The sequence below is a fragment of the Euprymna scolopes genome, chromosome 3 (assembly GCF_053919585.1).
Source record: "Euprymna scolopes isolate OS-2025 chromosome 3, ASM5391958v1, whole genome shotgun sequence".
In the NCBI taxonomy this organism is placed as follows: Eukaryota; Metazoa; Mollusca; class Cephalopoda; order Sepiida; family Sepiolidae; genus Euprymna; species Euprymna scolopes.
The window spans coordinates 109,880,772-109,896,566 of NC_136484.1; the positions used below are offsets into that span (position 1 = coordinate 109,880,772).

At 34.9% G+C, this 15,795-nt stretch overlaps 1 protein-coding gene across 2 annotated transcripts in view; it reads left to right on the top strand.

Annotated features, from left to right (window-relative positions):
- Positions 1-15,515, top strand: part of LOC145258091 (uncharacterized) — a 448,867-nt gene extending 433,352 nt beyond the window's left edge. Inside the window, exons 6-8 of one of the 2 annotated variants that reach the window (XM_080115832.1) lie at positions 5,696-5,872; positions 9,604-10,026; positions 13,885-15,515. In XM_080115832.1, coding sequence (XP_079971958.1) covers positions 5,696-5,872; positions 9,604-10,026; positions 13,885-15,197 — 1,913 coding nt within the window. In that variant the 3' untranslated portion in view covers positions 15,198-15,515. The remainder of the gene's footprint in view (positions 1-5,695; positions 5,873-9,603; positions 10,027-13,884) is intronic. The other variant, XM_080115838.1, reaches the window with a different exon arrangement.
- Positions 15,516-15,795: the final 280 nt, after the last annotated feature.

Here is a 15,795-nt window from a genome sequence, read left to right on the forward strand (position 1 = left end):
TCTTTTTTTTTTGTTTCTTTTTTTTTTGTTTCTTTTTTTTTTTGTTTCTTTTTTTTTTTGTTTCTTTTTTTTTTGTTTCTTTTTTTTTTGTTTCTTTTTTTTTTTGTTTCTTTTTTTTTTTTTTAGTTCGAAACATAAATAATGCCGAGTCTTAAGTTAGAACAATACTGGTAGAAACTCACCCAATACATGTCCCTCGTGACATTTATTGGGTAAGTTTCTAGCAGAATTTTGTTTAATTTTTTGAGCGATTATCAAGACTCCTAGATGACCTTTTAATGCCGGCTATAATTATTATTTTATCTTTTTTTTCTGTTATTACTTAAACGTTTTATAACAACAAAATATCCAGGTAGAAAGAAGAGTAACTTATCTTGCCTTTGGTAACATTTATTTGTTTATATATATATATATATATATATATATATATATATATATATACCGGGCGGTAATCGTGACACTCTGCACTGATGATTCCCGAAAGGATGAAACACTGGTGTCTGTAGATATTAAAAAATAATTATAGAAATAATTATGTCAGCTCCTTTAAGAACTCGGTTCTTATTGTTGAGTACTTTAAGTTGAAGTTAAAAGTCGGTCACTTAAGCTTACACGCGCAGATCATGATGTGATAATCATTAGCTCACTATCACCGTCTTGACATTTAAAAGAATAAATGTTTAAATTTCAACCGTATTTCTCGCGATTAACAGGGGTCGTGTGGATTTGTTCCTTGCTAACGGAGTACGAGATGGCTTCGTTGCCGTGTTCGAATCTCCCGACCGGCGGTAATCGTGACACTCTGCACTGATGATTACTGAAAGGATGAAACACTAGTTACTATAGGTATTAAAAAATAATTATAGTAATATATAAGACCACTTTTTTGTTTTGTTGTCTATATTGGAAAATGTCCAGAATATTTTAACATGTTGAAAAAAAGAACAATAAAAACTATTAGTCTATCTATACAGTAAATCAAATCAAACGTTGTAATCAGTTTTATTTGCCGTTTATTTTTGTTTGTTTGTTTGTTTTTTTATTCGTATCGTTCAGGAATCACCTAAAAATACATCACATTGAAAAATCTAAAAATATTTTTTTATCGATAAAACTTCTCAAGATATAAATGTGCAACGAATCTAACCTAAATCCAGCTTCAAACATTTCCAATTGTAAAACTAAATTTCCTTGTGGCAATATTTCATGTTGAAATCCAAGTCTATTTATATTACGAAGGTGCGTGCGTGCGTGCGTGTGTGTGTGTGTGTGTGTGCGCGCGCGCGTGTGTGCGCGTGTGTGTGTGTGCTTACAAAACATTTCAATAAACAAACATCCCTCGTTTGTTTATTGAAATGTTTTGTAAGCATACGCGCGCGCGCACACACACACACACACCTTCGTAATATAAATATAAATCGTCTTACATTCTAATAGTTATTTTTTTTTTTTTTTTGTGGGCATTTTAATTTTTAGGTAAAGTTGCATCGTATAGATGTTTTGTTTTTATATGCCTGACAATTCTTATTTTGGCATTTCCAAACATCCAGGACCACTGATTGTGTGTCCAATTCATACGGACATAACAGCACTCAAAATTCTTTCTACCTTCAAACAGTCAACGCTGTTTCTTCCATTCAATTGTTTATACAATGCATTTCGAAATCAACGGACACACAAAACCTTTTAACATGGTTCGGTTCATTTGTTAGAGTATTTTTTTTTTTTTTTTAGTTTTTTAATTTTCAAAAATTAGAAAACTCAATCAAAAACTCGTATTTTTGTTTGTTTTATTCTTAAGAGATGACGATGGCTCATAGGTTAACGACAAGGATTGACAATCTGCGTGTGCCAAGTTCGAATCCAGCTCGTTCCACAAAAAGTATCCGATAGAAAGAATTCTTAATAGAAAGATATCGGGAAAACGAATGCCAACAAAATCATCCTGAATGATTCTTAACAGCAGTAACTACGGCAGCCATTTTATATGAACACCTCCTCTTTTACGCCACAAGTCTGTCCTTATTCCTCTTGACAATAGCACTCAACAGACTCCATAAATTATCCACCGATATTGACGCGCATGTACTTGAGCACAAGATTGAATAAGAGTAGAACAAACAAAAGTTCGAGCAGACAATGGAGGGTCAATAAAAATAGATTCGGTCGTTTTGGACGCTTCAGAAAATAAAAATAAAAGCTAAAACTTGCCACTCGTGGTTACTAAGTAATTTTATCGGGTGTTCGGCAATATGCAATTTTAACTTGACCAGAGAAAGTGATTAATGGCATCAATTGCAAACCGGAATTGCAATGTCGATAAAATTAAGCAGGCGTTAAATATACTTATCAGTATATCTATCATCCTTGACGTAGTGGTTCCGTAGGAGCTCTGGTAATAGCACGGTACATAATTGTTGGTCTTTTGAAAGGTGAATTTATGACACTGAAAATCTACACCAGTGGTTCCCAACCATCGGGTCGTGGCACAATAGTATGCGGATAAATTATTACTAGCGTGCTCTGAATATGTTATGAGTGGGAGTTACAGTGGGAGTATAAGTCTTATAAGTGACAAACAGTTTCCATATCGTTATATTATTATATTATATTAGGTTGGTGCGAAAATGTATTTTGCTATTCAACTTCGAAAGATCATAACTCCTTTCATAATAAACTTTATTAATCGAAATAAGAACCATTAAAATCGACACATTTTGCCAACGAGAAACAAGTTTATTTATTCCAGGGAAGAGTCGAAACGGAGCACTGAAAGCAATGAGTGATGCAGTGGAGAAGAGCTCCTGCTGGATCTGGTCGAAGAGGAATAACGATCAACTTCATTTATCTTAATTTTCCTAATTTCACGGTGGTTAAGACATTCATCAACGATACTGAAGCGTATGGGTAAAAAAAAAAAAAAAAAAAAAAAAACATGGCAGCAGAGAGACATCCGGGAGTCATGACCCGGATGTGGCCCACCCACCTAGTGTAAGGAGTTAAGGTCCAAAACACTTGATTGAAGGGGGTTTCTCCTCTGAAGACTCTCTCTCTCTCTCTCTCTCTCTCTCTCTCTCTCTCTCCACTTCCTTCCACTTTGCACCGTATTCAAATGTGATTTTTACTCCAATTTGAAGCAGTTTAGAAAATGATTGAATCGACATAGACGCGAAGAATAAGAGAAATACATCGATTATTAAAAAAAAAGTCGCAGAGCCGATCTTATTAATGGGCTCTGTGCAAAACGGATTGCACAAAGCCATGTGTGGGTAGGGATAATAACTGAAAATGAAGATTTTGAAGAAAAAAAATGAACCAGCGCGGCCATTATGAAAGCGCAGGTCCACTGCGACTGCATAGGTTACAGTGGCCTAAGGCCGACCCGGCTTGTTCAATTACTTATAAATTACGGCTCATTGGAACAATTAAAACAATATTTTTAGTAGAATAAATAATAGTAGTGGTCGTGATTTAACGAGTCACGGGTATGTCTAACAAGAGTTAATCAAGTATAGGGAATCTTAAAAACCGCATTCCGTGCTTAAGCCTGTGGAACATTACGTGAAACTTAAATTAATAAAAGATGAATAGGTTGTGTATTGGAATGAACACAAAAAAAAAACTCTATCATCAATATAATAATACGCTCACGCATTTCATGTTTACACATACGTTATCACCTTTCACCCACGTTTTTACAAAATGAGATCGTTTGATTAGCAAACATGTTCATTGGTAATTAATTTTATGTCGCTAAAGTGAGAAAAAAAGAACTCCGACTTTACCTGTTTTAAAATGAATTGTTCCCAAATCAAATTATCTCGCCTTATCGACTAAAACAGTACAATTTTAAATAAATATATTTCAAAAAGTGACATTTGTTTTATGGATTTGAAAAATATTTAGCTCATTCATTCATTTCGTACAGTTCAGATGATTCTGTTGTTGGCATTAGTTTCCCTGATATCTTTCTAATTTGAATTCTTTCCAGAAGGATATTGGATACTTACAGGAGGGACCAGGTGAAGGTTGCCAACATCCTAAGTGAAACTGTTTCTGTGGAACGGACTGGATTCGAACTTGACACTCAGTTTTTCAGTGTGTGTCGTTAACAATTGAGCTACCATCAACCCTCCCCCATCTTGTTCTAAGAGTCAGAACCTTTGGAACGATCAGTCCTATCTTTGCTAACAATCTACCACATATGCTACAGCGTTGAAGGATGATTTCTCTATTCGCATTCAAGTAACTGATGCCATCCTATTTTCTCCTAGTGTAAAAGTGATACTTCCCAGCGGAAAGGAGTCGAAGCGGTGGGTAGATTTGTTTTCTGTGAAATGAACGAGGTTCGAACTTGTACACTCAAGTTGTCAATCTGTGCCGTTAACCCCTTAGCTATGATTACCTCCCCGAATCTAGTTGTTTAGGTAAAATGTTTTATATCTGTTAATAACTAGCAGGGCTACCCGGCATTGCTCAGTACCGTATAAACAAAAGAGAGGAAATAAAGTTGCATTTGAACATACCTGATATTCTTAGGATATTGAGCACATTTTGAGGACTATCAAAGAGAACGTGTTTTTATGGAACGACTAGGATTCAAACTTGGCACACCCAGGTTGTCAATCCATGACGTTAGCCCCTCAGCCACCGTCACCACCATTTTTACGCTATGAAAAGAGGGAATAGTTATAGTTTAAAAAATAATTAAATGGCTACAATTTTCAATCTCTATCTTTGCTGTTACAAAAAAGAAACTGTGTGTGTGTGTGTGTGTGTGTGTGTGTGTGTGTGTGTGTGTTCGCGAGTTCTTTTCCTATCGACTTAAAAACGGCTGGGCCAATTTTTATGGATTTCACACAACTGTACTTTGTGTGCCTGGCAGTATTCTTAGATAGGTTTTGTATTAGAATGTCTTTGATAAGTATCAATAATTGAAATAATCCGATGAAAGCAAGAACAGGCGATTTTGACTAAAGTTAACATCTTACACAGCCTAACATCACAAGTGCATTTGAGAAGTTTTATTACCACACGCCAAAAGACCTGACATATAAAATCAACAGTAGTTTCTTTGATATGACAGGGGCGCGTTCGAAATGAATGTTTCTGTTTACAACACAATTGAACCAGGATACTTGACTTTTGCATTTTAAACTTTAATTCAAGCCATTATATATATACAAAAAAAAATAATTTTATAAAATCATCAGTAGGTTCTCTACAGTGCAATGTAGACTACAATGTATTTTGAACCAAGTTACTGCGGAGAGGCATGTGAAGCTTCCTCCTGGTGCACTACGATGGGTTGCCAACTGGAGCAAATAATCGATCAATTTGATTGAAAAATGAACGATTTTTTCCAATTTCGATGACAATAGAAATATGGGAGAGTAAAACATCATTCAATCCCTGGCAACATCGGGTCTCCCTGCTAGTAAAGAAATAAAGAAGAAACATTTGTTTTGTTTATTTAAAGAATATTTACCTGACAATGTAAATTATTTTTATGGAAGAAGAGTCATTTTTCATAATGATATTGACCATTGTACGAGAAATATGAGTGTTAAATTATACAGATTGATATGTACCATCGTTAATGTCATGTCTAGTATTTGTGATTATTTCATGATGCTTGTAAAATCTTTCCAGATCCAGCATAATATATATGTTTTTTTTCTTCTTCTTATTCAAGCATTGACCATAGATGGCGAATGGGGTCCATGGTCTGGATGGGCGGAATGTACAGCAAGTTGCGGTAGTGGCAAACAGAACAGGTTCCGCATGTGCAACAACCCAGCTCCATCGAAGGGTGGCGGTTTCTGCCCGGGGGAACCCATCGAATGGAAAAGCTGCAATGTTTATTGTGAAAGTAAGAATATAAAAACATAATCTCATCTTTTCATCTTCTTTCTTCTATGAATATTTTGATCCCGCACTATGCAACAACTCTGTGTTTTATCTTTTAATTAGCAGGCCGTCTGGCGTTGCCTGATCGTAAAATATGCTTAAATATGATATTTTAATTTATGCAAATTTCGTATATATTATATGGCCAGTTCTCTATTGATTATTATATTGTACCCAATATATAGTAATGATTTAAAAGGTACAAAAATAAAAAATGACTTGAGTGCCATCAGTTAGAATCGAAACCAAAACATTTAGTACTCCAACCTCATCCGTTGTCATCTGAGCTAACAACATATTGATATCAAAACTCTAAAAGATGTATATTTAACCAAATCGAATTTGTTCCACAGGTCCAAATCTCTTATATATTTCCAAACTGAAGACCAAATATTGACAGATTAATTTGGTAGAAACCGTTCCTCACACAGACAGACAAACAAGGTCACATATATATATATATAGATTGTCAACAAATGGATTCCAGTTTCATCATGTTTCAAACCTTTGTTGAAGAGACAACACTCGGGGTCACCAATGTAGAATATAGGATATGAACAAATGAAAAACTGGCAACGTCTATTCATACAAATATTAATTTGTTTTGCCAGTGTGAGAATGTATGTATTAGATTGGTACAAATATTTTGGACAATTTTAAATTTCATCTTAAAAATTAAAAACTTTGTTCCTAACAATAACGACCTTTAATCTCTATAACTTGACTCCATCTGTCGTTTGTAAAAATTCTTTAGGGTCTGGTGTCAAACATGAATCTAACTCATATTCAATCTTCTCTTGTAATGTCCAGTAGTACCAGTAACCTAAGGCGATCTAAATGGTTTTGTAATCCTCAAAATAACTTATACTCTAGCCCAGGGGTCTCCAAACTTCTAAGTTGTTAATCTGGCCCACAGAGCTCTTATAGAAGACATAAAATATGTTCAGGAAATATTTTTAAAAATGGAAATGTGTACAAATAGTGTAATGTTTTTCTTTTTGTTCTGAAAATAAGTTTTTAAAAATGAGGTTTTGGAGAACCAGTTTTACTAAAAAGCAAAGCTAATAAGCAGAAGAGTATCAAACATGTTCAGGTAATTTTTTAGTCCGCAATATGGTCCACTGTTTAAAACGTTTGCAGACCACCTGCTCTAGCCTGAAAAAAATGTCATGACACCTCTGTTGGGATTTCTTAGTAGAGGCTCCTCAGGTGATTAGTAATAAATTAACCCATCTCAAAGGGTGAGAAGGACCTCTTAGAACTGTACAAGACTAGAACCATACCTCAACCAATAGAGAATATGCCATCTCAACAATGGCCTAGATTGGTGGCTTTGGTCCAGGATTGATATTGCATTCTTTCCTGTGATGTTGAAAGTCTTAGCAATGATGAACACAGTATCGTATTGCTCCATTAGTTGGCCATACTTAGTTCGGTTCTTTTTTCTGGTAGCTGTACAACGGTTTCCAGAGTTGTCACAGTGGTTGTTGTTGTTGGAGGAAAAGTAATGACCAGAATTGATCATAGATAGCGAATGGGGTCCATTCATATTACAAGGGTTGTTCGTCCACCGTAATTGCATTTTAGGGTTAAACACTTACCTCGGTTGCCTGGGAAGATGCTCATTCCATCTGGTCACTTTTCGTCATCACAACCCAACTCAATAGTTACTGGGATCAGATGTGTAAATGTAATGTGAACAATAATTTTGCTGCCCAACTCCCCATCCAGGTTGCCTCCCTATATATTTGGGACTCTATCACAGTAGCCTTGTTTGATATAAATAAAAATAGATGTGAAGAGAATGACGCCCTCAACTGCCTACGGAAGTAGAATACTTGGAAATGTGAGCGTACAGGTCACCTTCACTCAAAGTTTACCATGTTGAATTTACTTTGTATTTGGTAGTCACTCAAGAAAAGTAGACGCGTATTAGTGGACGAATAGATATCAGCACAGACTATGTGATCAGCTATTCCAGATTCAAATCCTACTAGATTTACTGTAACCATTGTTTTTTATGGAAATCACTCCAGACAAAGCATGACGCTACTTGATGTAAGGAGCTAAAAAATATACTACTACAAGATCAAAACTAGCCGATGATACGAATAGATTTTAATCCAGAAAACAACAATTCTTCCTCCTTTGCAAGAAACATCGCTTATGGAATGTAAGAAATAAAGAACAAAATAAGTGAAGCAACACTTACAAGGTTGTTGAATATTACATTTACATACTTCGTGGGTTGTTCTATTTTTTTTTTTTTTTTAAGTCAAAAATTTAAAGAGCTGCAAAGACGGGAGTGGTACCATTTAAAACGAGTGACTTTTTGGTGCTGCAGAATTTATTTTTCTACATAGTCACCACCATTCTAAATGCACTTTTCCCAGGAATTTAATGAAATATCTTTGCTTTTGACGAACGCCCATGACAGGGGTTGCTTTCTTAGGGCCTCACACCGTCAATATCTGCAACAGAGAGATTAAACTTTCAGGTCATGAATGCATTAACTCCAGTCATCATAACAATGCAATGTGGGATCCCTTCTGATCGATTCAGGCGGACAAAAAAATAGAACGCCCTTCGTAATTTGGTTTAGAAAGGTATGAACTCACAAATTCTCCCCAACAAAGTTTTTTATATTAATAAGTCACCACCTACCAAGGTTAAACGCCACTAGAGGATAAGGGCTAATGAGATTGTCTGGTGAATGATGAACAATACTATGAGAGGATCCAAAACTATGAATGGATAGAAATTTGCCTTATTTAAGAGCATGGCAAGCATTTGTTGACATTTAACTTGAAGACAACCATGTCGTAGTTAATAAAGAAGCAGTCCTGTGGTATTGTGTTCTACAGATGTGAAGTTTCCAGAAAAAATAAACCTCTGTAAATAATGAGAAAGCTCCCTACAATGGTTATAACTAGAAGAGTTCTTGTTGTGAATGCTTTATGGGGGAGGGGTAGATTAGAGTATAGAGAACAAAATAGACATTGAGTTACTAGTTTAATTGTCATGATTAATCTGTTTTTTTTATCTTAAATCATATTAATAGCTGAGAAATATTTTTTTTTTTTTCAAATATACAATGGATAACTCATACCAAATGCAATTGTATAATTTTAAAGCATAGAAAATAATTGCAAAATTTATTATCTCTGAATTTGTTATCATTACTTTGACTTAGCGGGATCAATCAAATATGGCGGTCAATGTTTTTGGGAGATAAATCTCTAATTGCAGGCTTAACAGATAATAAACCAGAAAACAAAACTTACCCTAATGCGACTTGCAAGTACTCCTCAAACTAAGGGTTAGTGGAAGAGTAAGTCTTATTTTTTTTACTATCCATATCCCCAAAATATTAGCAGTCATCTTTGATTGACTCATGTTCGAATAAGTCAAACTCACGATAATAAATCCAGAGATAATGAATCTTACGATCAGGTTCCACACTTTAAAATTGTACAGGTCGGTAGAAAATTAATTTTTAAAAGGTAAAAGTTTTTGTTTTATTATTTTGTTTTTCTTTAATTGATCGGTTGTTAAGTATACTGCATGATTGCCTTTTTCTCTTCTATTCTTTCATAGTTCATTTTTATTCTTATAATTTCTTCTCTCAGGGGAGCTCACTCTGTTGTATTCATTCTCCTGATCATTTTTTTTTTTTTTTTTTTTTTTTTTCAGAGGAACCACTGAAAACGCCATTCGAACCGATGCCAAGCGAAGACACCTGCGTTTGCGGCTGTGTGCTCAGGAATAGCACTGGTCTGATAACTGCCACTGACGAGTGTCCTGGGTTGAGCGTGTGGCTGGTCAATGTGGCTAGCAGCCACCAAATCACGCTGCTCTTCCAGTATACTAATTTGCGTGAGTCCGATCAGTGGATAAAAGTTCGTGACGGACATGAAGACAATTCCAAGCTCATTGCCTTCAGCGCTATTGGCGGGATTCCCGACTCAGTGACGTCATCATCCAACATCATGCGCATTGAATTCATGACGTCATCCACTTCTGAATCATCTTCATACACACTTCCACTTAAAGATACACAAGAGATCTCAAAAACATTATATTTATATGGATTCATCGCAAATTACACAATATCTGGTAAGTTAATCATTTACTTGAAATGTATTCAGTTTGTATATATATATATACCAACTGTAATAGATTAAAAAATGTTTCTCAAAGTTTTCTATAACGAAAAAAAAATTTTTATATAGATTTGGAAAATTTTTTGAAAAATCAAAGCTCAATGAATGCCTTTTTATTGGGTTTCAGAGCATATATAATGTAATATAATAATTTTCCAAGTTCCAAATATCAAGTTTTCTCAGTTAGTCATTTATTACTTTTCAAAAAGGTAACCATTACAATATTGTTTCGTATTGTAGCTAACAAGTCTGCAAAATTATGTTATTGCTGCATATTTAGTCACGTACTCATCAGATGTTTATCTAAAAACTTATAAAAACACACTTTTGGACAACTTACATGGTTCATGTAATCGGCACACTCTATCGGTCGTTCTTGTTTCTAAACATCTGTGAGTACGTGACTAAATATGCAGCAATAACATAATTTTGCAGACTTGTTAGTCACAATAAAAAAAAACAATATTGTAATGGCTACCTTTTGAAAACTGAGAAAACTTGATATTTGGAAAATTATTATATATATATATATATATATATAAATATATATATATATATATATATATGAGAATAACGGAAATAGTATTCCCACAAAATAGAGAAATAAAAAGGAACAGACCCAGTTATGTGTTTGTCAATGTTTCGTCTTTATTTCATTCAGATGAAGTCTCGAAATAAAGACGAAACATTGATGAACACATAACTCGGTTTGTTCTTTTTTATTTCTCTCTCTCTCTCTCTCTCTCTCTCTCTCTCATATATATATATATATAATAATGTTGGGACAATTAATCGGAATCGGAACTTTTTGGAGTATCGGTATCAGAATCAGCAAAATTTGTGCATATTTTCCAATGGCAAAAACGATTCCTTTAATTATTCTTTTTTATTTGATTTTATTTCAAACAAAATCTTCCACTGTTTGTAATAGTAATCAAATAATAAATATTTATTACTACAATTAAAACTTAAATCTATCGATCAACCTCCCCCACCCTTTTGCAGATCAGGGACTCTTCCTCTAAGATGCTGACTTTTCAAATCACACTTTTCTGAAAGCTTATGTCACACCATCTCATCATGGGTGGGAGATGGACAGGTCATGGCTGACTTCTCGTTATAGAATGATCAAGAGCAGATATCATTTGGATGATACAAGGGAGATTACTCTGCTTTTCATATTTACTTAAATTGGAGGGCTTGGTTTAACAAATTATTTCAAAGAAAGTCTGTTAAAGAATTAAATGTCTTAAACGTTTATAATTCATTTTACTTGTAAAAAACAATCCAGTCTTGTTTCCATTACAAGCAATTTCAAATCTGCTGCTGCTTACATTGACTTGAATATACATAGAATGAATTACTGCCTTACATTTGCATATGAAGAAATAATTGTCTATAGATATGAAAACATGTATAATAGTTATTATATCAATTATATATTAATATCGATGGTCGAGACCTGTGAAAATTCCACAGGGGACTCATTCATATGTAATGTATTGATGTTGACATTCCGTAGATGTTCAGCATAAATGGAGACGCTCTGATATTATTGTAGCTCTTTTGTTAAAACTGCAAGCTAGCAGAGACGACTGGCATAGCCTGGTCATAAAGTATGCTTAAATATGATATTTTGATTCTTGTAGTTTTCATATTATTATAGAGTTAATATTCTATCGATTTTTATATATTATAAACTTGCGATTTCAAAAATAAATTATATCCATATGACTTGGGTGCATCAGCTTGAATCGAAACCAAAACCAAAAGTTATGAAGAATTCTTGGTAAAATTATTTATTACAAGAAATGGAAGTCCATAAAAATTAAACGACAGTCACTTGGATATGTGACACACACAATAAAATGAATGACACACTCGCTATCCTATTAACGATAATGATATAGCAATTAGATAATAATATGAGTAAAATGATAAGTGGTGACTACCATGTAAAAAAAAAAAATCATTATTACAATATTATAATTACTGCTAATATTAAAGGTTATTTGAAATGTTAACTTATTGTTCTAAGGGAGGTAACTCTATTTTACTAAGAATTGTAAGAAAAAAAAATGTCTTTCTCAACTATTTCATTTAATGCAATAAAGTTTTATAACATTAATAACAAAAGATGTAAAATGCGACCATATTGTAATCTTTCTTAAAACATTTGAGGAATTGTAAGAAAAAAATTTTAACTACTTTAGTGAAGTAGAGTTACCTCCCTTAGAACAATAGTTCCAAATTCTGAATAGCCATATTAAAGATATTCTAATGTGTTGCATTATTCAGACTATTATTTATTTATTTATTTTTATTTATTTCTTTTTTTCTTTTTTTTCGTATTTTAGTCTATATAACCTCTGACCTTCTTTAAACACATTTTTTCTCAAACTTCGGAATTTTTATGTCAAACTCAGGAACATACACAGAATTTCAGACAGGATACTTTATTCTATACTATTCTGATTGCCTGGCATTGCCCGGATGTTTGGATGTGTGTCTTGAGCAAAAGAAAAAAGAAAAAAGTAGTAGTAGACAGGCAGGCTCGAACCTGTAACGCAAAGGAGGAAAAGAATGTGAAAAAAAAAAGTGACGTCTTTGCTGTTGCGTTCATCATCAAACTGGAAGTGACGAAGGTTTAAATTAAGGCAAGTCAATTGAAAAGAGGGGATGACTTTCGAAAATATCAGAAAAAAAACAAAAAAAAACGACCCTTCTTGTAGAAAAGTGCCCAGTTGAGGGTGCAGGAATTAATGTTTTGAGCCAATTTTTCGATATTTGTCGTCCAAAGGGTCGAGCTTGAAAACAATACTGATCTCGTGAAAATCCGTCGCCTCTGTCGAAAGTTTTAGACATACATACATACATACATACATACATTTAAACAGACAGGGAAGATTTATATAATAGACTAGCGAGGTGCCCGGCGTTTCCCGGGTGTTTGTAAGGGTGTGTTTAGAAAAAAAAAAAAATTTTAGTAGGAAGGCAGGCTCAAATCTGTGACGTGAAGGCGAAAAAGAAAGTGGAAGAAAACATGACATCTTACCGCCACGCTATGACGACACACAGGAAGTGTAAAGCGTTCAAATTTAGTGATGTCAATCAAAAAGTTGACTTGCATAAATAAGTTAACAATCCCACACGTGCAGAAATGAATGTTGGCTGAAGGCCAGTTAAGCTTTCCGTTGTTTCATTTATTTGTTTCCCCACGATGTTTGGGAAACAAAGCTCCCCCGAAAAAGGGAGTACTCTCAAATGAATAGAAATTGTCTGATATGAAGGGTTTCCCCCACATTGATCGATCAAAACTAATTTCTTTCAAGGCGTCCCTGGCAGGAAAGCCAAGTGGCCTACTCCGCTTTAATTAGTTTTGTTTTATTTATACGAAAAAGATGAACAAACATGTGAAAGAACAGAATAGAGGGAATTTTTTAAAAGTCGATCAAAATAAATGTAGAGATGACGTCCATTCGCAAATTGTAGATATTATAATCTAGGAAGTATATAAAAAGTTTTAAATAAATGTAACGTCGTTGAGAACCTCCCCACCCTTCAAAAAAGACTTTCTTGGACATACAAAAATGCACGCGACCGTTTTGCCTTTTATAAATATATATAGATAACTTTCCAAGTTTGACATAAATATTCCCCCCAAAAAAATGCACCTGAAAAAGATCAAATGTTGTAAAAATAACAACCATGATGAGATTAATAGTTCGAATAATCTTAATCACTAATCCTCATCTCAAAAATGTCAAAATATTCTAATATATTATTTTAATATTTTTTTTTTTGTTTTCAGCAATCAACACCACAACGCCAATACTGATTCCACACTCATTGATGGCAAAAGAACCTGAATGGGAGAACACGGTGGCCGCCATTGGGATTATCGCCTGTGTTATGATGTTGGGAATAAGCATTGCTTGCGGACTTTACCAACGCATTTATCGTCGCCCATGGCATAAATACACAGTTGCTTCCCAGGGTGACAGTCCTTACCATGCCAAGGGCAGTGCACCAAGCAGTCCGACCAGCGCTGCTGGGAACACTGAAATCGAACATGACATGGAGGCTCCTCTCACAAAAACTGGAAGCACCAAACGCAAAAAGCAAGGCGGCACTACTCCAGGAGTTTCTTCTCCGCAAACGTCAGTGTCAAATGCTGGTCACAAAGTAAAGACAAAAGCGGACGTGTCTGCACAGAGCCCCTACTCTGCAAACGCAACCTCTGTCGATTATGTTCATAACGTGAACATTCTTAAGTCTAGCCCCTCGTCAAAGGTGCGTTCGACTAAGGTCCATCCATCAAGTGCCACAACACCAATATCACCACTGTGCACATTGAACTTGGAAGAACGTGTGGTTCCCGGAGCTTCCGGAACACCTACATCTTCACAGAATAATGGTACCGCTTCATCGGCAAGAACACCAGTCAATGCCACGGACACATCCTCAAATAAATCATACTCCTCATCAAAAACCAGTCAAGATAAATTGCAAAAAAGAGACAAGTCAAAACATTTTCGGCTGCCGACGCCGAAGGGCAGCAATCGAAATTCAGACGGTATTCCGTTGATGACATTACAAGACAGATCAGACTACGATCTGAAATCTTTAGCCCAATCCGCTGGTCCTGAAGCGAGATTAACAGATAAACCTGACAGAAATCTCACAACAGAGTTTATCTCCAAAGAGAACCGACCGAGACGACCGACTAGTCTTGTTGATGATGATCAAACCATAAACTTTACAAAAGCGTCTCCTATGGTCACTTCAAAACCACCACTGGATACAAAATTACGACTCCTCGACGGACGGCGGAATCAAAAGCCAGATGGACAGAGTCCAGAACTTCAGAGAGGAGACAAAACTCCTAACTTAACTCCCCTTAGTATACGGAGTGGGAAGACACTTTCACCCACACGAAGTCTCCTGACTCCATCCGACGCAACATCCGAGGGCTGTGAACTTGAATATGATGACTTTATCATGGACGATCCTTTGTCGTATTTCGACACAGAGGACACCTTGAAGCTCCGTTGGCAAGGGAGTGAAAGGATAGCTAGTCATACTTTAAAACAGTCAGATTCTACGACAACGATGGACCATTAACGGCTATCAATTTGTTGGTGGAATGGTTTGTATTATAATTCAAAATATGTTGGACGGAGGACAATTCAGGTAAAACAAAAAAAAAGGGAAAAAAAAGAAAAGTTATTTCTTGAACTTTTGGGTCTAATGAAGGCTCGTGAAAGAGATATTAAACTTTACACAAATCAAAGATAATTATTAAAGATGGACCAATCCAAAAAATAACATTTTTTGAAGTCTCTGTAATTTATTTAATTTTTTTTTTTTTTTAAATTCTTGACTCACTGTACTTTTTTTTTTCATATAAAAATGGTGATTAATGAAAATCAGTCAAGGGAGGTAATTTGTTCAGAGTTATATTTCCTATCAAGCCAACTTTTTCTCATGTCAATTCATATTTTCAAAGTTGTGAGTAAATGTGAATCCAGTGTAAGTGTATGTGCGTACACTTAATATACAAAATGATTATATTTCCATTAGATCACCAAAGTTAAGCATCATTGAGCCGGGTCAGTACTAGAATGGGTGACTATTTGGGGGAATACTCATTACTGTATGTGCTCACTGTTTATCTCGACATTGTTTCCAGTTGTCCTGAACTTCTTGCCTCTGGAATCAA